The 22,292-nt window shown below is 39.3% G+C and overlaps 1 protein-coding gene across 4 annotated transcripts in view; it reads right to left on the reverse strand.

The window, feature by feature from the left end:
• agap1 (ArfGAP with GTPase domain, ankyrin repeat and PH domain 1) overlaps nt 1-22,292 on the reverse strand; it is a 216,578-nt gene that overhangs the window by 22,060 nt on the left and 172,226 nt on the right. For all 4 annotated transcript variants that reach the window (XM_073870886.1, XM_073870885.1, XM_073870883.1 and 1 more), the window contains 4 exons: nt 17,606-17,764; nt 4,382-4,536; nt 3,887-3,977; nt 1,556-1,778 (listed from right to left, as the gene is read on the reverse strand). In XM_073870886.1, coding sequence (XP_073726987.1) covers nt 1,556-1,778; nt 3,887-3,977; nt 4,382-4,536; nt 17,606-17,764 — 628 coding nt within the window. The remainder of the gene's footprint in view (nt 1-1,555; nt 1,779-3,886; nt 3,978-4,381; nt 4,537-17,605; nt 17,765-22,292) is intronic.

The following is a 22,292-nucleotide window of genomic DNA, read 5'->3' on the forward strand; positions in this document are numbered from 1 at the left end:
CTACAACACTTCTAATTTCAATAGATTGCATACGCTGATATATATACCTCTTATATTTCTACTAGGCATGGGCCGGTATAAGATTCTGGCGGTATGATAACCATAAGCAAAAATACCACGGTTTTTGCGGTATTGCCATTGTAACACTAAAATATGTTCTTTTCAAATGTCTCTGTATAAAAACTTTTTACTTGGACAAAATACATTTTATTTTTACGCAACATACAACGTTTATGCCAGGTAAAAATAAAGTCTTTAAATCATAATATTCTTTCAAAAGTATGTCATTGAAATGTAAACATGAATTCAATTACATAATTTAATTAATTTTGTGTAAACACAGTTCATACCTTGAAAATTGTATCACAGAAAATTGTAGTGGTTTTGAAACCATGACTCTTTAAAACCTCAGTATACCTTGAAACCGGTAACCGGCCCATGCCTAATTTCTACGTATCTATAGAATAACTGACAGCCTACCCCACTCACATCTAGATTTTGTAGAATTGCATTACTTGAAATCATATGCATATAATTTACATTATTGGGTTTGAACTGATAAATAAGGTTGAATCTATGTCCCGTCTTAACTATTTAAAAGAATATAGAGTAAAATGCCAGTTTCTACTTGAGATGCATCTTGTCTGCTTAGCCAACAAATTCATTGTACATCAAATATCAATGTCATTAAACAAACGGACATTCCAGTCAAACACATGAGGGAAATACATAAGTAAACTCTCCCTGTCTAGTTCAGCAGGAGTATTGAGGGTGAGCAGAGAAATGACTGCAGGACTGTGTCCAGTGACTGAGGTTAATTGAGATAATATTGACCCTCTCTGTAATCTCCTCTTCCCACTCAGGGGGCCACATGCCTTCACATACATAAATAAACAGCTACATGAGGAACTATAATCGCATTAGCACATCGACGACGGGCGGCAGAAAATGGCGGATCCATATCGAAAGATTTTCGGAGAGGAGGGGAGTAATTAAAAGGTGCTTCAGGTGACTAATGAGGCCGGTGTGGAATGGGAAGTCGATATTTTGGCGGCCAACAGTCAGCACTAATTTGTTATGATGGCTGGTGGGACTAAAGGCTCTCTGCCGATAATTACGCTGCTAAAGATGGAGGGCCGAGAAAATGGAAGAATCTGCTTTTAGGCTTCCCACAAATCCAAACACATATGCAACAGGGCAGAGAGAAAAGGACAACAAATTCCAGACTGCCAAAAATACGCTTCTGGTGTCATAAACAAGGCACTGTGTTGCTTTAAGATCATAATGTACACTGCAGGACTCTTTTTGTTCAAATTCAAATTTTAGAGGGATGATCAAAAAATGTACAGGTACGATCAGGTTGTGTAATTTTGCAACACCAGTCACTGATTGGATAGACTTGCCCCAAACACACGGCACTGGTTGCACAAATGTTCTTATGATTGGGCCAATCGTGCTTGTCAAACAAGCAGATTGCAATTTTGTTTGATGCCTACGGTTGGACAGAAATTACACACTTGACCTTTAGAAAATATGAAATTATGTAATTGTGTACCTGCTGGCATCAGGGGCGGGCTTTAGGCGTCCTTGAGCATTGGCCTCCCACACGCTATTGGCCAGCTCATTTCCAATAGCTGACATGACCTTGATGAGCTCCAGAGGCCACTCGTCCAGGTCCAAAGAGCGGACGCGGGACAGATGTGTCCCCAGGTTACGGTGAATGCCTGAACATTCTATACATATCAGAGCCCCCAGGTTCAGACTGGCCCAGTCAGGGTCTGAGAAAGGGAGATTGAGAGAGACAGAAAAAGAAATGGTTCATAAGAAGTTATTGTTAATGGTGACCCATGTGTTACAAATTACATTTTAGGTAGCAGTTTATTTTATTGTCCTGCTCTATATGTACTAGAGATGCCACAATTCTCAATATAATATTGAACCGTTCGATTCGACCCACACGGTCCAATACGCGCATGTGAATTGCGGGTTTTCGGTTTATCCATCCAAATCTGTCCGTTTTATATTTCTTGCACTTCGGTTACTGTGTGTGCGCCCGCATGATCTATGCGCTGGGATATATAACTTAAACGCCTTACAGGGTGTTAATATCCAGTCACTATGCGCTAGCTGCTTTAACTCTGCTTGCAATGCTGGTGTCAGATTTCATTCGCACACACATACACACACACAACATGGTGAGCAGAGAATTCCAACAACAAAAAGAGACAGCACCACTCTTTTAAATCTGTGGTGTGGATTAATTATTTGCGGAGCAGATTACATACAACATCAATGTAAAGATGCAAATTCGCGTGGGCAATGCGAATGCGCAAATTGGGCTTTGTTATTGCCGCAAACACATGTTATTTGCCTGAAACACATCTTCCGCGCAAGAAAACGTTTAAATCAAGAAGAGAATTCGTATTATGCTAAGGAAAATCTCACCAGTAATCTTGACGCTTTCTTTTGGTTTCTACACAGCATAGAATGATGTTGGACTTAATAGTAGTGCAGTAAGGTATAGCATTGATTTACAATGTAAAGTTTAATTAACTAAGTACAGGTATATAAAATGGCCAATTTTTGTTTACTTGTGTTTATTTTCAAAATGTAAGAATTCACGTGTTCCTGAGTTTGACTATCATTTTTATATATCTTTATTTAGTTATATCTTATATTATTTGATAAATACACTAGAAATGTGTAAGATGATTTTGCATTTACATAAAATAAAGAGAACTGCAATTAAAAAATTTTTTTTTTGCTTCTTAACATCTCACTGTTCCTGTTACCTAAGCATAAAACAATGTAAAAACAAGCCATCAGAAACGAACTGAAAACCGTGGACAAGAACCGAAAATTGTATTGAACCATGGACTAACTGTATTGTTGCATCCCTAATATGTACATATTCAATTAAATTTTTTCAATTAAATTTTCTTTAATTATCAACATAATACACGATAGCATAAGCAGCTAAATTTGCTGTGGCTATGAAACAACATTATAAGCGAGCGTATTACTAATTTAACGTATAGAAGAGGGTGCTAAGTTAAGCCCAAGAAGGCTGCCTCCCCGGGTTGAAAAACCTCCTAGGAGAAAAAACCCGGACTTTTTAGCTGGGGAAATAAAAAAGTCCTAGGAGGAAAAACCTTTGGGAGATATATATACACATGTAAACACATAAGAAGATTAAGCGGAGATTAAGCGGGTTCTGCCGGTGGTCGTTGGTCAGGTATCAGCTGGGCATCACGTTGAAGGACGGCCAGTAGATCAGAGGTGTGCCGACTTTCACATTTACCGGAACATACAATGAACTTACTTTGAAACTGAAATTACTAGGAACCAACCCTGAACCTTAGCCTAACCCATATTATGTGCATTGTTTGTTTTGTTTTTTTGGGGGGGGGGGGGGGGGGGTGTAAGTATACTGTAAATGCACACATTGTAAAATAAACTGCTTGTTAAAACAGAAAAATCTTGACAAGCCATATGTCATTTGAAACCATTGAAAATCATTTTATGATAACATTTCTATAGCAGTAATGTTTCTGTTATTTGTGATAAAATGAACTAATTCAAAAGGCTTTAATTCCTAATAATCTATCCTTAGTAGACACTAACTTTATATCCTTGTTCAAGATCTGCAACTATTTGCAACCATGCATCTCATTTTCAGGCTTGTACTTTAAAAATGGGTGTGGCTTAAATTACATCACTTTTAACAAAAATATACAGATAAACATGTACATACAATTTTATTATTTAAAAAGATGGAGGAGGTCATTTTAAACATTGGACCATTTAAATGGAGCAGTATGATGATTTGTACATAAGACAAATCTCAGGGGTAATAATAACCAAGTTTTGATGTTAGAAGACTTACTCTGGGCTTCACAGTCCACACAACGAGTATTTCCTCTCATGTTCCTGACCGATTGCAGTGCAATGGCTTCCGATTGGCTGCTCAGACGAGACTGTGGGCACAATCATTACAACGTTTAGGTTTAAAAGGAAACAGCTTAGACTCCACAGCAACATTTTGCCCTGCATTTGAATCATGAAATGAGATTCAAAGGCAGGGAAGAATGAGAGGTAAATGCAGTAAATGGAAGAATAGAGTTTGCTAGAAGGTCCAGGGAAGTGCAATTGGCCTTGGCCTGGAGCATAAACACACACAGCGGGTTGAGATTTAAGACCGTAGTGATGCAAAAGTCATGTCATAATAGGAGCAGTGTAATATTAGAACTAAAGTAATTACAGTTTCAAATGTGTGTGTGTGAATGCGTATATTCTGGCCTCACTGAAATGGTCTCTTCACAGCAATAGCGTGAGGCACATCGTGTTTTAATGGTTTTGGTAGACTATTCTGGTTTGTCACCTTCTGTTTGCTGCTCTCACAGGACTGCAGGCTCGCAAGGATCTGGCTTTCAATGGCCTGCACCCACGCGTCTCGCTCTTCATAAGACGTTGCCTCAAAATTCCATGTCTGTCCCGTCAGAGACACGATGATGAATTCAAAGTTGTCCTCTTGTTCTAGATCAAGGAGAAAAGAAATGCTTATTAATCCACAGCTGCAATTGCAATTTAACTCTGAGTAATACAATTTTGTGATGCATTTTGGGCAAACAATTCAAGATTTGGACAGAGGCATGGTCCCGCCCCACACTCACACCAATAGTTAAGTCGATGTTGTTATAATCTGCTTAGTCCACACAAACTTCGATTCCTTTTTGGTGCTGCTATTGGACAAGAAATTACACACTTCACCTTTACTTACACAAAGACTAAGGAAGGTTTGGTTAGGCTTTTGTTCTAGGTCAACAGTAACCAGCCAGTACAAGGACAGATTCTTGTCCCTGTAGAGCACCTGTTAGCTGCGGGATACACTCTACAACCCTTGACCCGCATGCTTGCCCCCCCGACCCTTATCAGGATATGCCACTAATTACAGACCAGACCAAAGCAGTGTCCCAATTCTTCCAACTGTGCTGCTGGCCGTGTCCAAAATGCTTCCTAGGCAAAGTGACATATGGATCTACTATACAGGGCCCTGCTTGAGTTAATGGGCCAATCACAAGACAATTAGGAAAATGTGTGTGTGTGAGGTAGAGAGAGAAAGTGAGAGCACCTTTTGGGAGTTTATCTCAGGAGTTGGAGTAAAAAAAAATAAAAAAGTTGTTTAGCAGCAAAGAGGGTCAACATTTGGAAAGTGTTAGGAACAAAAGGCCATTGACTGGGTGATTAGAGGGGACAGCAATGGAAACGGCATGCAGATGGCTCGAAGAGAGATCCTGCATTGATGAGATGAGGTGGTGTGTCAAAATCAAAGACATCCCCCCCTAGAAACATGATCTTAGGAAGTAAAAGATCACATACTTTACACATTCTGTTTATAATTTCCTTTCGAGGGAGCAATTACATAATGAAGAAGCAATCAGAGAGAGAGAGAGAGAGAGAGAGAGAGAGAGAGAGTGAGAGAGAGAGTCCCCAAGGCCAAAATGCCATACAAAAGGAAGGACCTGTCATCTCCACAGCGGTGTTTGCAAACCAATAAAAAACATGACCGGGAAACAACCTGAAAACGTAAAAATGCATTTACGTTTTAAAACGCATTACTTTTGCCACGTTTACCCCTTTTATTTAAACTACGCCACTGTTTTCGACCTTCATAAACGGAGTCATTCATAAACCCTGTTTAAGTGTGAGAAATGTGGCGTTGCGCTGAGTCTAACATGACAGCACATCATTTTCAAAGTGAAAGTGATTTTTATTTAGGTAAATGGTTTACAATGGAGGTTTTGCCCAAAATAGTAAGCTTAGTCCAACCAACAATTATAAACGCTATATAAGATTGTTTTGTTAACAAGTATCCTAATAGAGAATGTCTGTTTTATATTTGTTTTAGTATTATTGGGTCAGACATAATTTTCGAGCTTATTTAAATTTTGTTTGCTATTTTAAAACGAATTTCGTTTCATATAATTTGTCTCTTAATTTGAATCGATGTTTTGTTGATAAGTTTTCTGTGCAGAATGCACTTCGCCAGGTTTCGAAAAGTTTTCTTCGATTACAGGTCCAGCTGACATTTCAGGGGTTTCTATAGGTATCACTTTTTTTATGGGCACTTCCTCCGGAAAACCCCGCCTACCCGTCAATCAGCGGGAGACGCTAGAACTTGCAAACATCAAATCACGCGACAGTTTTGTTTAATATCAAGACACAACAATTGCACGAAAGAAGAAGTGTGTTTTTGGATGTAAGGAGAAGAAAGCCAGCCTTATGAAAACAATGGATTTATTATCCGGGGTAGCAGCTGAGTTTTGCTTGTGTGTTTGATGCGCTGGATTTTCCCAACCAGGTCATGAGTTGCATGCGGTAAGTAAGACTTCTGTCTTATGTTAGAAATAGGCGTGTGCATATTATATAAATGACACGAACTTGTAGTGAATCATAAGTTATAAGTGTTGTACAGTGTTGCCTGACTCGTACTCACTCCTCCTTCTTCATTTTTTCGTACGTTATTGGAAAGATTCTGTAAAGCTAATCTTTCTTTTATAAATCTGATTAAACTAAAGACTCTTCTTCGGAGACATAAAGAATGTAATACTACTCTATAGGGACTCCAGATTAACATCAGAAATGCAGAAACAGTGTGTGTTATATGAGCTTTAATTAATAAGAACATTGAAACGAACACCGTGCATCTCATTGATGCGTATACAAACCACTGCGATATGCTACCGAATGCCAAAACATGCAGTATTATTATTTGCAATAATATAGTTGTTGTGGTTTTAACGATGTGCAAAATCATATTATGGAGTATATACTTGCTTTTCAAAAACCAACCTTTAGTGCACAGAAGAAATTAAATTTGCATGCGCATTCAGAGCATGATGTAGCAGCACATTTGATTACGACTTATAAAAAAACAACATCATGTTCATTTTTAATTCTTTAGCCGGCTGGGCTTTTTGCGTGTCGCTAGCGAAGGACGTGCCCAGGCTGGGCGCACACTTTTAAAAATCAACGCCGTCATAATTTTTTATACTTTAGCCGGACATGCTTTTTGTCATGAGCGGAGGACGCGTGTGAGAACATCGACAGGAAAATAAGTTATTTGGTGTTTTTCTGACGAATACAGTCAGTTAGTAATAATATTTTCAAATGGACTATAAGATCAACAATATGAACTCTGAACAATAAACTATTATAAACATTGTGTGAACAAAACAGTGTGTAATGGCTGAAGAGGAACTCGCCACATTAAAGTAATACGCATTTATGTAGGCTAAAGCTATGCATCAACTGAAGTTTGCATTTGCTGAATTTTATTTTTGCTTCAAGTACGCTACAGTTTAGTACTGTTTACTTGAATGCGTCCGTTTTAAATCATAAAGACCTTTCTGTTTGGTTATTAACATCAACATTTACCTATTGATCATATTAATGTGTTGTAGGAGGAGCTAGAACAAATTAAGAGTTTCAAAAACACATTTTTATAGGATATAAAATATTGCCTGTTATTCGTCACAGGCCTGAATCCCCAGTAGCCTTATTTGAACAACAAATTAGTCATTTTGAGCAACATCTATTTTAAACACATTTAAATCAATGGATTTATAACATGTACAGTACATTCAGGCAATGACAGTGTTACTTCCAATAAATAAGCCTTCAACTTTGTCCACAAGTGCTGCTCTCTTGGAATCGTCTCCCTGTGAGGCCATTTAACAAGTTTAATCAGCGGGAAATCTGTGCAGCCACACCATTTCCTCTCTTTGAGTCAATCACAGGCCTAATTGGACTCCTATCATACAAGTCATGTTAAAGGTCCCGGAGGGCCACAGGCCTCCCTGACCGCTGTAAAAGAGCCTTGTGTTCAAATCCCAGAATTCATCCCTGACTGCAGGACATGCTTGACAGCCAGTGTGCTTAAAACTCTCTGGCCTCCAGCCTCAGAGAGAGAGACGAAGAGGGAATGATAGGAAAGTGAAATAGAGAGTTTGGGTTCCTTGATCTCATTCCTAATCTGGATCAAAAGGATAAAAGACATCAGATAATTTTTTCCAAAATCAACCACATTTATGGCAAAGGTCAAATATTGTGCAAAACAAAAAAGAATTGTTTGGCTTATTATGTATTAATTTTAAGTATTTTAGTAATGTTTGAGAGTTTTGGGGGCTGGTGGGACCACTGGAGCATCCAAGGCAAGATTGGGCCCACCCTTCAAAGGCACAGGCCCTCTGGGGTCAGCAGCAATGTTCTCACCCTAATTAAATTGCAGCGCTATTGGGGAGAGGGCGGTATTTGACAATTATTAAAAGCAACAATGCAGAAAGACGAAATTCTGAGGCAAATGTGTAGATGGGCTCCACCTCCTCCCCTAAGCACACAATTAATAAGAAAAAAAACAATAGTGTCATACAACACTGTGTTGACAGGGCATCAGGCAGCCTAAACTTTAAAACATGGGCAGCCATCACACAAATCTGATGTCGGGTACTGATCTCCATATTGTAACTAATAGGGGGTACTCATAACGTCTTGCGATTTAAAGCTGGAAAAAGTATCCATTTACAAATATGTTTTCTTACCAGCCTGAAATATCCCTCACAGGTACACACACACTTTCCTGCAGCAACACACAAAATTACAGTGCTTTTCGATTCTTGATGTTCAAAGATATTGTAGCAGCAAGGAAATTTGTGAACTCTGACACAGGCAACCTTTACCGGCACAAAACACAACACACAATCAACTATTAGAGCAAAGATGCAGCATGCGCAGAAATGAGGGTGGGGGTGTTACAGTACCTCTACCCGGCCCAAACGCCAGCGCTTGGGGGTACAGTGAGAGTTGAATGGATGGAAACACAAATTAACTGAGCGAAATGTCAAAGCGCACAGTATTGCTTTGTGACACAGGTCATTAATTCTCATATTATCCCCTCCCCTTTCAAGCATCCAGCATTAATAACCTGGCAAATATTACAGGAGTTACCCACATTTAGGGAAAAATGCGAACAAATAAATAAAGTGGAGGAGGGATGGAGTAGTGGGACAGGGGGCATATGAAGAGAGCTAAACCATACATGTGACTTCCCACAATGGGTCCATCCCACCACAAGACTGACAATCTGATTTTCCATTCACGATAATTAATCGGAGGAAAACTTTAGGAGAACACAGAAATAGAGAGACAAGGAACACAACTGTAAATTAGTTAGATTGACGTATGCTCTTTAAGTGCATTTGAAATGTGGTATTCATGCAGAGGGTATGCTGGTACATCTACTATTTTAGTAGAAGGGGTACACTCTCCTTCACCTCTCCAGCTAGAGTTACCTTCAGCGTTGCGGCTGTAAGCGTGGCGCAGGCTACCGACGCGATTTAGTTTCCATGCCCTACGTTTAGCTGCATCCGCCAGTGGGCAAAGTGTAAAGGAAGAGATGGCAAGAAAAAGAAAGATGAAAAACAAAACATGGCAGGCGTGGACAAAGTGGAACAGCAATACAGACACATATTTCAAAAAAATTCTCATAAGAAAAAGCAGCAAGGACAAGGTGCAGTCATTTGTAATGAAGTCACTGAGTAAAAACACACTGCTTTAGTTAAGAAAGCCATAATAATCCACCATCTGAGTTGTTAAATAAATATTTAAATTAATATACTAAAACTAAAAAAAAAGCTTATTTCGTGAGATTTAAAGAGAGATAAACAGAAAATGTCAGCTGAAACTGTTGCAGTGAGCATAATGCAGTTTAAATCCTTGCTGCAGCAATGCACAACCTTATTGTTCTCAGCTGAATGTACGCATTAGCACAGGTCTGATCTTTTCTCTTTAAATAACTGCTCATTTTCACGGTGCTGATGACAACTGACCTGAAGCCACTTTAGCTCAATGCAGTATTTGTTCCCCTCAGGCCAAAAGGGACATTTGTTACACAACAGCAATCCTGGAAAAACAAACCCGTATAGTTCTTTCCGTGTAAGGCATCAGAGACGCAAAATCTAGGCAAAGTGCGAATTAAAGCTAATGGGTGTCCGGAATCAAGCCATTTTCCACACAATAGACTCTGAAGTAAACCAGTATGAGCCAGAGTTCCTAAAGAAGATGTACTCAATATGTGCCATGCTTGATATCCCATCCAAACCATTCTTCGCCTTTTAATAACCATCAATTTCACCAATGTCTCTTTTAACATCTCTCCTTCATTTTAGGTGCTTAAAAAGGCACTTCAAAACGGCTTTTGTTGATCACAGAGAGCTATTTTAGCAAAGTGCTAGAGAAAAGGTGAATTGTCTTTTTTTCCATACCATAAGGAAGCCATAAGACCATCCTTGCTTTGTTCCTGTGTATAGCAGCATAGAGCTGTTCACCTGCAGAATGTTTTAATTAAACGTTTGCGGCCCCCGTGCCAGACCGATTCCAGCTGAGGACACCTGTAAGGCCCTGCTCTCTTCTGGAATGTCTTTCTCTTTCTGATTTTTAAAACATATCTCCTTTCTCTGACTCTTCTATCTCTTTGTGAGACAAGCGAGGCATTGATGAAGCTCCCGCTGTCCCTGCGATGTGAGGAACCTACGCCATCTGCCTGATCAGGTTTCAAAGTCTCCTGTTCTTATCAAAACATGGTAATTACTAAACAAGGGCCACTTAGAATCCTACAGCTCAGCGGTAATTGATAAACTGTGATCATCCGTGCAATAAGTTCGCCATTTGAGTAGTGGGCTTCCAGTGGCATGAGGGGGAATGCGAAGAGTGTAAAAATGCACGGCATGCTGGGATTGATTGATCTTCACATGGGTGTGTAGAGGGGATGAAAGGGGAACGAGTGTGAGAAGGCTTTGTCTCGCAAGGAAGAGAGAAGCAGGTGAGCTGAAATTAGAGACTGGACCCCTGCAACGCAGTAACCATGAGCTGAGAATATACAGCTGTGATGAGACTGTGTGCGTTCAAGGACCCATTACTAAAACTACGCTCTTAAAACAGTTATCACCAACATTTTACACAACTGTAGAAAGCTCTATATCAGTGCTTCCCAATCCTCGTCCCCGAGGACCCCCTCCCAAAAAGCCCCAGATGTCTCCCCATTTAGCACACCTGATTTAACTCATCGCCTATAGTTTGGGAGCCATGTTTACCATTTTGGAAGGAGGCTGATAAGTTAAATAAGGTGTCTTAAATAACAGGGTTCCACACATTTGTTAACTTCAATTTCAAGAACCTTTCAAGGACTTTCCAATATCCTCAAATTCAAAGAACTAAATGTGGGGACACATTTCAAGTAAGAGCAAGGTTAGATTGTGTCACCTTTAAAGATACATTGTACAGGTCCCTTTTGAGGGAACTCACGCTGTGTCACTGCGGTGACACTTTGGGGACACCTCCAAGGGTAAGTGCATCTGAATGTGTATATCAAATTCAACCAATGGTAAGGCTTAACAACAAAGACAGGGTGACCAGGAAGCAGGAAGTATATCGCTATCTGAAATATTGCCAAGGACGGCGTTACAGGGACGTAGGAGTATGGCAAGGGAGACGCAGTGTCTCGTTCCCTTTTCAGGGAACAAAAGTTACATACGTAACCCCGCGACGTTTTCATTTGTCAAATGCAACTATGCAAAAAGCATTTTGGTATGAACCAACATTAGTATCCAAAAGATTTAGTGAACAGTTTAGCACGTGTACTTAAAGTCTAAAATTTGTATGAAATTATCCTAGACTACACAGGGAATAATATGGATTTTTTTCCCCAAAAAAACTTTTTGCATAAAATAGATTCAAGCACTTTCAATGACCTGTATCTATGTATGTATATTTTCAAAAACTTCCAAGGGCCTTGAATTTTTCACCAGATTCACAAACTTTCAAGGATTTCAAGGACCCATGAAAACCCTGAAATAAGGAAACATCTGAAACTTTTTAGGAGGGGGTCCTTGAGGACCAGGATTGGGAAGCACTGCTTTATATGACACCCAAATTTCGTTATTGCATTCTTTTTGGTTATACAAATTTGACAGCTGTTTGATTTACAAAACCTATTGTAAATAAGCTTAAAATCTCTACATTTAGAGACTACAATACTTGAGGTACTTAATTTGTTATAGATCAAGTAAGAGTGGTGTTGTCTAGCGGTCTTAGATATAGACAGACAGTAATAAATATTACAGAACTTCTTGGAGTTCTTTAACAAAGAGCCTTAATATTACTCATAATAATTTGAAAATCTTAAAAAAACTGTTTTAATATTTTTTTTTACATTTTTATGTTTGAAGGATCAAACTCATGAATTTCTATTGTTGTTATGAGTGCAATTATCTAAAGTCAATTTAGATAAGAGAGTCAGCCAAATACAGTAATACTAGTATTAACTAGCAAAACTTGCAAGTTTATCTTATGAAATTAAAACTTTTTTGTATAGTGACGTGTGCCAAGAAAAGCAATTTCTTTGAAATTCACATTATCAATATGATAATATACTACACAATAATTTCATCACTTAAGGAGTTCAGATGCAAAACCCTCTAAGTGCGTCTGACATTTCATGTAAACTTGAATTTTTTTTAATCAGGCTCTTATGTTTAGGTTCAGTAATTTCACTTTAATGGCTATAAAAAGGTTATTAGTCAGTAATTGAAATTCCTTTTTTCACAAATGTTACTTTAGTAATTTTATTATTATTTAACACGTTTGACTGTCTTGTGATGCAAAACCCTCTAAGTGCATTAATCTCCACTTCTAAAAAAAATCTATTTCTTCGGACAAGCCAAAGTAAACAGTTGCACACTAACTAAAACTAAAGATGCAACATGAAACACTGCGTAAATTATGAAAGTCGGAATGCAAAAAGGAAGAAAATGAACCACGCACTAGGGGGTGCTGTGATCTATGTCACTGACATATTGGGGTTGTATTCAGGTCTAAGTACTCACATGGTGTCTATCCGATTTTGCCAAAAAGCAATATTTCTAAATGGCCTGAGGCCTGGATTTGAAATGAGGGTATTTGAAGAATGTATAACACGAGAGTTAATATCATTATTATGCCAGTTTTGACTGAGGTGGCATTTAACTGCTTTTGTATTTGAGCTCCTCAATTATTTGTAATAAACTAAATCAACATTAACCAAAAGAAAGTACCACAAATATTTCTTTAATTATATTTATGCATTTGGCAGACCCTTATGCAAAGCATAAATTTTAATATTATGTGTGCTCCGTGTGATCGAACCCACAATCTTTTATGTGGCTAGTGCAATGCTCTATCACTGAGCTATAGGAACATAATATTGATAATATTAATAATGTAATGTAATGCTAATCTTAGTGATTCTTAAAACAGATTTACTCACAGATTTAAAATTTTTGGGGTGAAAATGACCCTGACATGTCCTAGACATGCTCCTTAAATTCACGTGTCAGCTAACACTGTAAAGGCGACACCTTGCCCTGACAGCGTGTGTATGTCAGATAAAACCATATGTGAGCAGTACCTGACCGTGACTGTGTGTGTTATATAAAACACTATGAGCTTGGTACCTGGCTTGTGGAGCTCATGAATAACAGAGAGGCTGACAGCCTTATCCCTCAGCAGGCCCGCGGCGTGACAGCACTCGCCAGCCCCACGCACAAGTGCTTAATGGCTAAATTGGGAGACTGTTACTAATCGCTTATTGAATAATGAAAGTGACACAGCTGATAAAAGATTTCAATACTGTAGATTATTTATAATATTTCACTTAAGTGCCTGCCTGACGAATGGGGGCTGGGAAAGAGACCTGGGCAGCGTCTGACAATGTTCAACCTTTTCATAAAACGTGAATCAGGGCAAGACAAAGTGGGTTTCTGGGGTTTAAGGAAGAAAGAAATAAAGTGGGGATGAAGGTACATTAACACAACCTCATTTCTCAGAAGACCAACAAGACAGCAATGGCAAGAAATATCTCTCGTTTCAGTATATTTAAAATGATCCTACTCTTAAATGTCTACTGTCCTGAATCAATGTGCTTTACACTGGTCAATCATCCTAAATAGGTACTGTAAAGGTGCTGTCCAGAAATGTACCCCTGAATGCTTATGATTAAAATAATTTTAGTTATTCAGCTCAAAATTATAAACACAATTGAAGAGATATAAACACCAAAAGAAAAGATTATACAATGTTTGTATTTACACACAAACGCGCACACACTCTTCACTCGCTGACAGTATATTGGCCCCCTTTGGGAGAGGATCAATAAAGGTGATTGGGAACAATTTAAACAAGCACTGATCCTCCGACTCTCAGGAGGCTGCGGCCACCCACATAAGTCCAGTCTAATTAATCACACACACTCTGATGTGACACATACACATCCATCATTCCCCCCAACACACACACACACGACTTCACATTCTAGCCTTTCTACATAACTTACAATAGTACAGCTATTCTATTAGTATGTAACACAACCACAATTTAAGTTGAACATGACACCGTTAACACTAGTATGATCTAGTCCATGCTGAATCACACCCACTGGATGTTAAATGAGCAGGGGTGTGACTAGCTGTGTGCCATGTGCAACACAATACTCCAATAAATACAAATATCTACCCGTGTGTCAGAATCATGGCTGCGGTGATGAGTGAAGTCTGCGTGTGTTTGAGTGACAGACGGCGTTTAGCCAAAATGTCTGTGTGAGTGTGTAATAATCACTCAGCATATTTATCTCGCTCCACAGAGGCCCGTCAGCTGCCTGATCCATACTGACGGCAGGAAACACATTACACATCTGCTGCTCAGAAACATCTGTTCCACTGCACCGTCACAGCAGACCTAACTTTTTGTGTGCTTGCATATGTGTGTGTGTGTGTGTGTGTGTGTTTTTGTGTGAGTAAGACAGCAATGGTGATAATGGAGCCTATGGTGTTTGTATACATGATGCTATATGTGAGAGGACTTGTTTAATTATAAAGAAATGGTTTGAATTAATTTACAGTATACATAAGCAAATACACAAAAATGTCTAAATAATCAGAAATACCTGCACAAGATTTAAAGGTGCAGTGTGTAAATTTTAGTGCCATGTAGTGGTGAGGTGCTGGTGAATTGCAACCAATGCCTCAGTCCACTGCTTAACCCTCGTTTTTTAATCACATAGAGAAGCTACGTAGCCGCCACCGGACAAACATGTCATCGGATACAACTTAGTAAAAAAAAGTTTGTCCATTAAAGGAACACGCCCACATTTTGGGAATTTAGCTTATTCACCGTATCCCCCAGAGTTAGATAAGTCCATACATACCTCTCTCATCTCCGTGCGTGCTGTAACTCTGTCTGACGCAGCCCCCGCTAGCTTAGCTTAGCACAAAGACTGGAAATGCATGGCTCCAGCTAGTATACTGCTCCCAATAAGTGACAAAATAACGCGATCATTTTCCTATTTATGTGTTGTGATTTGTATAGTCAAACCGTGTACAAATAACAAGGTGATATGAGACACAGCGATCTTTTAACAGTATACATACTGAGAACTATATTCTCTGAAGACGAAGCACTGCCGCATGGGCGGAGTGATCTGCTCGCAGCACACGAGAAGCCCCTGGTGAGGAGCAGAGAGTTCGGTCAGAGTTGTGCAAATCACTCCGCCCATGCGGCAGTGCTTCGTCTTCAGAGAATATAGTTCTCAGTATGTATACTGTTAAAAGATCGCTGTGTCTCATATCACCTTGTTATTTGTACACGGTTTGACTATACAAATCACAACACATAAATAGGAAAATGATCGCGTTATTTTGTCACTTATTGGGAGCAGTATACTAGCTGGAGCCACGCATTTCCAGTCCCCGCGCCAAGCCAAGCCAGCGGGGGCCGCGCCAGACAGAGCCACAGCACGCACGGAGATGAGAGAGGCATGCATGGACCCATCCAACTCTGGGGGACACGGTGAACAAGCCAAACTCCCAAAATGTGGGCGTGTTCCTTTAAGGGTTTCTGTAGAAACATGGCGGCACAAAATGGCGACTTCCATGTAAGGGGACCCTCGGTATATGTAGATAAAAACGTCTCATTCTAAGGCAATAAACACATAACGGTTCATTTGAAAGGTCTTTATACACCACTGATAATATAGTTTGCATTTCTGTCAAGAGATCCCTCTAAAAATTACACACTATAATACAGGATAATACTATGAAGATCCACTTTGATTCCATGACTACACCTAATATTTTATTTTTCAGATATTGAACAGTTCATACGTACATGAACTTTATTTACCGTATTTTCCAGACTATAAGCCGCACCATGGGTATAAGGCGCATCATTCAAAAATGCGTCATTAAGATGAAATAACATATATAAGTCAGGGTGAACTATACGTCGCGTTTATTTAGAAAATTATTTCAAGCCGAAGAACAGACATTTAATCTGGAAAGGCGAGTTATTCAACTAAACAATAGCAGACAGAACAGCAGGCTGAATAGATGTCTGTATGTTAAAGTAATATTATCAGTTATTTAAGCGATAAACCATAGCATACAGAACTTACCTGGAAGGTTTGAATAGGCTAAATTAACCGAAAAAGTTTGCATACTCGTCATTCCACATTACTGAATCTACTGAATTACATAAATACAGAAACAGAATATGGTGGACTCTTGCGGCTGGTAATGTTGTCTCTTGCCTCATAAATGTCAAAATTAATTCATACTGACTTACAAGGCGCACCTGACTATAAGACGCAGCACCAGCCAAGTTATAAAAAAAAACCCGGCTTATAGACCGAAAAATACGGTATTATTAAATTGCATAAGGTTCAGTGTTGCTGCATAAAATATTTTAAACCCTGAATGATTTTCCTTATATGAAACTCAATGAGATATACCAGGCAGAATGTTAGTGACTGTCACCATTAACATTCATTGCATCTTTTACCATACATTGAAAGTAAACGTTGACTAAAGCCATAGAAAATCACATGGGTTTGGATTTTACGTAAGTCTAAGGTTAAAGGGTATACTTACATGCTTACATACATATATTTTGACGGTTTCTTACAAATATAAAAGCGCTGAAAGAAGTATCTACTTGCATTCTAGGCGGAAAAACAAGTCAGTGGCAAATCAGTTCCTGAATTCCTCGTCTGTGTCATGTTGTCTGCACATGTGATATTAGGAAGCAAGGTAATGTGCACGTAACGACGAGAGAGGTGACGCGCTGTGCAATCGAGTTACCCCATCCCACTTCTGAATGTTTACTGAGATTTCAAATCCCATCCGAATTGACCATCAATATTCCAGACATCCTGTGGTAAAATTACCTTACGCCATCTACCCCCGTAAAACTAATCCCGTCCGAATAGGGCTTTACACAGGAAAATCCCCAGTGTTAAATTAATTAAAATTATTTCATTATATTATTAAATGACATGGATTTCAAAAATGCTAGAGGCTTTGCAGAAACTCGGCCAATAGTACAAGTCAATATTTTAATCCCACAGCACTAGAGTGAAGAAAGAAACAGATACAGGAAAGATCAGGAGAGATCTGACTCAGTGAACTGTCTTGTGTGTGAGGGACAGAAAAGCAGTGGGACAAGTGTAGACAGGAACTACCTTCAGCAGTGCCAGAGAAGCCATCCACCTTGAAGTTGCTGGTACTTTTCTTCCTCCTGTGCTTTTTTCTGTTGGCATGCGGCGACGGCGGCGGGTCCATCTTTGGACTGGTGGTGCTGGATATACTAGGACTGGAGCACACGGAATCTCCCAGACCAGTATCTGGAAAGAGAAACTAAATGTAAACAAAGCAGCAAATGCGATTCGAAAAGTTGTTTGAATTAGACAAAATACATACATACCACTTGTACTGCCTGTTTTTCTTAAATGCCAATATAGACCCTTTTACAACGCACATGATGAAATAGCCTGCGCGCGCATTTTGGTAACCTAAGTGGTTCTAACGTGTTAGCAAGTTTATCAAAGCGGTTTCCCAGCATCAAAATGTCTGGTTGTTGCGTTTGGTTGCACTAATATAATATACTAATATACGTATATATGTATCTGGCCACTTTATATTTGGGCATCTGCTAACGTCTTTTATCCACTTCACTATAGTACACGGATCTGGAAGCTGTGTTGAAAAAGTTGATAGTCAACTTTTTAAAATAACTTTCTCTGTCTGTGTTGCTTCACTGCCGATTCTTGCTATACATCCGTTGCTAAGACGCACGTGCATACGCTGCCACGTCATCATTGTGTACAAACAGTAAAAGGGTCCATACACACTGAACAAATTCACAATAAGGTAACATTAAAAATAAAAAATAGACCAGACTCCTGGTCCATACAAAAATTAATGTGTGGAAATCAAATTTGATATTTCATACTGATAGACTTTAGTGCCAGCAAATTAATTCATGAAAATGATTGCATAAATCAACATTCGCTAACAAATCCTTAAAAAATGTATTAGCAAATCAGTCAGTCAGTTTGACAAAAAGTTTACATCAAGGTCTATTTTACCATACGTTACAAGTGGAGGTATAATATTGTGTGTCTGCTGTGGTTTAAATGATGGAGGGCTTGCATTCGTGTGAAGCCAGTTCTGACTGGCGTTTGGCTGGATACTCTGGCTCAGGCTATCAGAAGGCTGTTTCACTTTTCATAAGTGCCGGTGACAGCCATGACTAGCGGCAGAATAAAATAACATTCAACTCGCATCAATATCACGCCGAGTGAAAGCGCTGATGTGGGGAGGGATTGGGGGGAGGATATTCGGGCTGGCACTGAACACGCTCACAGCACCGTGCATCAGCAGACAGCCCCAAGGACAGCCGTAACTTATTTTACTATCGTTTAGTCTCAGCTCGAGTGGAAAACGTGACAACTTATCTCTGCTGACAAGATGCCAACCCAAAATGAACAATTAACCACCTTGTTCTAGCAGCCCTTTTGTCCAAGATCTTCCTCTCTTACACACCTCGACATCATACACACCTCCTCTTCCTTGTATTCTCCATAAAGCTCAGTGACATTTCGTTTTATGCTGGTTTAGTGTATTTATTAAAATTGCAGCAAAATAGGAGGTGAGTAGGAGAGAAGAGGATAAAAGAGAAAAATTAATAAAATAAGGAAAGAAGGAATGTCTGCTTTCTTGTTTGGGGAACCTGGGTATAACTTAGTGAGGAAAATAGGTATTTGACCACCCTGCTATTTTGCAAGTTCTCCCACTTAAAAATCATGGAGGGGTCTGAAATTGTCATCGTAGGTGCACGCCCACTGTGAGACATAATCTAAAAAAAAATTTGTATGATACAGCTGCAAATAAGTATTTGAATGCCTGTCTATCAGCTACAATTCTGACCCTCAAAGACCTGTTAGTCTGCCTTTAAAATGTCCACCTCCACTCCATTTATTATCCTAAATTAGATGCTCCTGTTTGAGGTTGTTAGCTGCATAAAGACACCTGTCCACCCCATACAATCAGTAAGAATCCAACTACTAACATGGCCAAGAGCAAAGAGCTGTCCAAAGACACTAGAGACAAAATTGTACACCTCCACAAGGCAGAAAGACAGAGGGAGAAAAAAGAGACACTATACATTATTATCATTACCACTACCAGTGGAAATCAAACCCGTGATCTTAACATTGTCGGTTCTGTGCTTTACCAACTTAGCTGCAGGAACACAAGCAGCCCAAATTAAATAATAAAAGATCTGCTACACAACCTCACTAAAAAAAAACGGGTCCACAACTCAACAAGTCGTGTGATATGACGTTGGGGTGAACCTGCATTTATCTTAGGGGGGGCAAAAGCTTGCACCACCTCCTCCAACCAGATCGCCCAGAGCACCGAAACACAACATCTGTAATCAAAGAGACACACTCATGACTTCCATTATTAAGCAGGCGGGACAAGAACCGCCATAGGGGAACATTTTTATGTATATGCTTTGGCCAGTAGAAGCTTCAGGTAAAGAGACAGGGATGTCACTACTCTCCAGTGTCTTCAGGACAATGTGTAGTCGGAGAAAGACAGAGAGATACCAAATCACTGGAGGCGATCTAATCTCTTTGAAACGGACTTGGCTTTGTTTTCTCTGGAATATAAGAGCTCATTACTGAGGCTGTGTTTCTCAAATGACAGCCATGTTCAGTCCAAACGGGTCAGTCCTGATGTAAGACAACACAGTCAGACAGCACACAGCCAAGTGTCAACCGCTGCCTCCCTAAATTGTACCAACTTTGACCTGCTTGTACAATTACACTTTAAAAGTAATCTGTAGAGCTACACTTCAGCCTTGAACAGAAGCAGTTTAATTTATAAAAGTCTTTCATTTTCCATAACAAACACCACAAGGTTATAAATATATTCTAATGAACGTGTACACAAGAACACACACAACTGGCACTACAACATGTCAGATGTGCATTCATAACCCCCTTTCACACAGCACGCTAAGCTCAGAAACTTGCCCAAAAATTGCCAGAGTACCTTTGGTGTGAACGCAAATACCTCCTGGAATTGATTATGGGATTGTTCCTGTAAAGTGAACCTAGTAACATTGCCATAACATTTCCAAAACGTGTCCTGTGTACAAAAATCAGGAAGACTGAAATAAGGGATATGTGGTTGTGCGGACGCGCATCGTTGCAACAACACACTGTAAAAAATACTTTGCTGCCTTAAAATTTTTAGTTGAATCAACTCAGATTTACAAGTCATGTCAACACAGATGAGTTGTCACAACTTATAAAATATAGTTGAAAAAAGTCAACAGAATTTTATAAGTTATAACAACTCACCTGTAGTTATAACAACTCATCTCTAGTCAAGATAAATAATAGTAAGTTGAAATGACTTGTAAATCCGAGTTGATTTAACAAAAAAATTTAAGGCAGCAAAGTATTTTTTTACAGTGCACATTCTGTTAAGCTCTGTGACACAGTGGTTTTAAATGAAGATTGACATTTATGATGGAAAATGTCTGCGAAATGAAAAGAAGCAGAGATCAGGGAGGTTACGAGGTTTCCAAGAGAAAAAACGCAGATCCCAGAAAGTAAAGTGGTCAGCCAGTTTCCTCAAATTCATAATAATTCGTGAAGAAATACAGTCACTCATTTATCAGTCTGACTTTCAATAAATACTCTACTAAAGAACAGATACCCCACGTTTTATGACAATGTTAAGAAATAAAATATATAATAATTCTAAAAAAGCAAATTCTCTCACTGCCTGGCTTACAATCTATTAGCAGACAAAAGTGTAGCTTAAGCGTTACTCAATCAAGTATCTCCATTTCAGCGCAGCTACTCGAGACATTTATTTGAGGAACTTCAGTTAATTACTTGGCAACCACTTATCTCTCTCCATCCTCTCTTCTCTCAGAAGAGAGACAGGATCTCATTCCTGCCAGCTCCCGGGGCGAGAGGTGACAAGCAATCAGCGTCCGGCACTCCCGTCATCCAGCCATCACATCTGATCCAGTCAGGCCGCCGACAGACACATCATTAGTCCGGCAGAAATGTTATTTATAAAAGAGCTTCCTGGGGGAGTGCACAAGTACTCAAACGACACAACAGCCCACCACATCCCCAAAATGTTCACTCAGCCTTTCGGAAGGGATATCAGTAAAACTAAAGAAGAGGCTTATGATGGATACTATACAGTAACTCTACCACCGTGATATGTGCAATTATTAGTGCTCTCAGGGCTCCAGACTGCCACCAAAATTTGAGAGTGTGCCACTAAATTTTACATCCAGTCGCACATGTGCGACCAGTAAATTTGACCTTTTTTTGTGATGTGACACTGAATTTGAAACAGCACATTGTACTTTCTGCATCTATCATTAAAGTATTTATTAGTAATACAGTGGAAATTAGTAGAAATGTGAATATTTGGTTAGTATGTTGATTTACGGTGTGTGCCCCTAAATTTTCTGGTTGCGCCCCTAAAATTTTTAGTTGGGAGCCACTGTGCTCCTAGTAAAAAAAGTAAGTCTGGAGCCCGGCTCTACTATAGTTGATAAAATCACAACTATACTAAAAAATGTATTAGACATTCAATACAGTAAAGGGACAATAAGTAGGATTTTCCCCCATCTAGTGGTGAAATTCTATTTTGCATTCAAACGATTAGTGCTCTCTAGCGCCTCGCTTTTCCAAATGCATGTTGCAACTACGGAAGCCATTATGTAATCACCGATCTCCTTGTCTGTTTCAGCTGGTTCTCGTGTTCTGAACGAAAACGCGTTGTGGTAGGCTAGCGCTATTTGTCCCTCTCTGCTATAATAGTTTT

The sequence above is a fragment of the Misgurnus anguillicaudatus genome, chromosome 8 (genome assembly GCF_027580225.2).
Source record: "Misgurnus anguillicaudatus chromosome 8, ASM2758022v2, whole genome shotgun sequence".
In the NCBI taxonomy this organism is placed as follows: domain Eukaryota; kingdom Metazoa; phylum Chordata; class Actinopteri; order Cypriniformes; family Cobitidae; genus Misgurnus; species Misgurnus anguillicaudatus.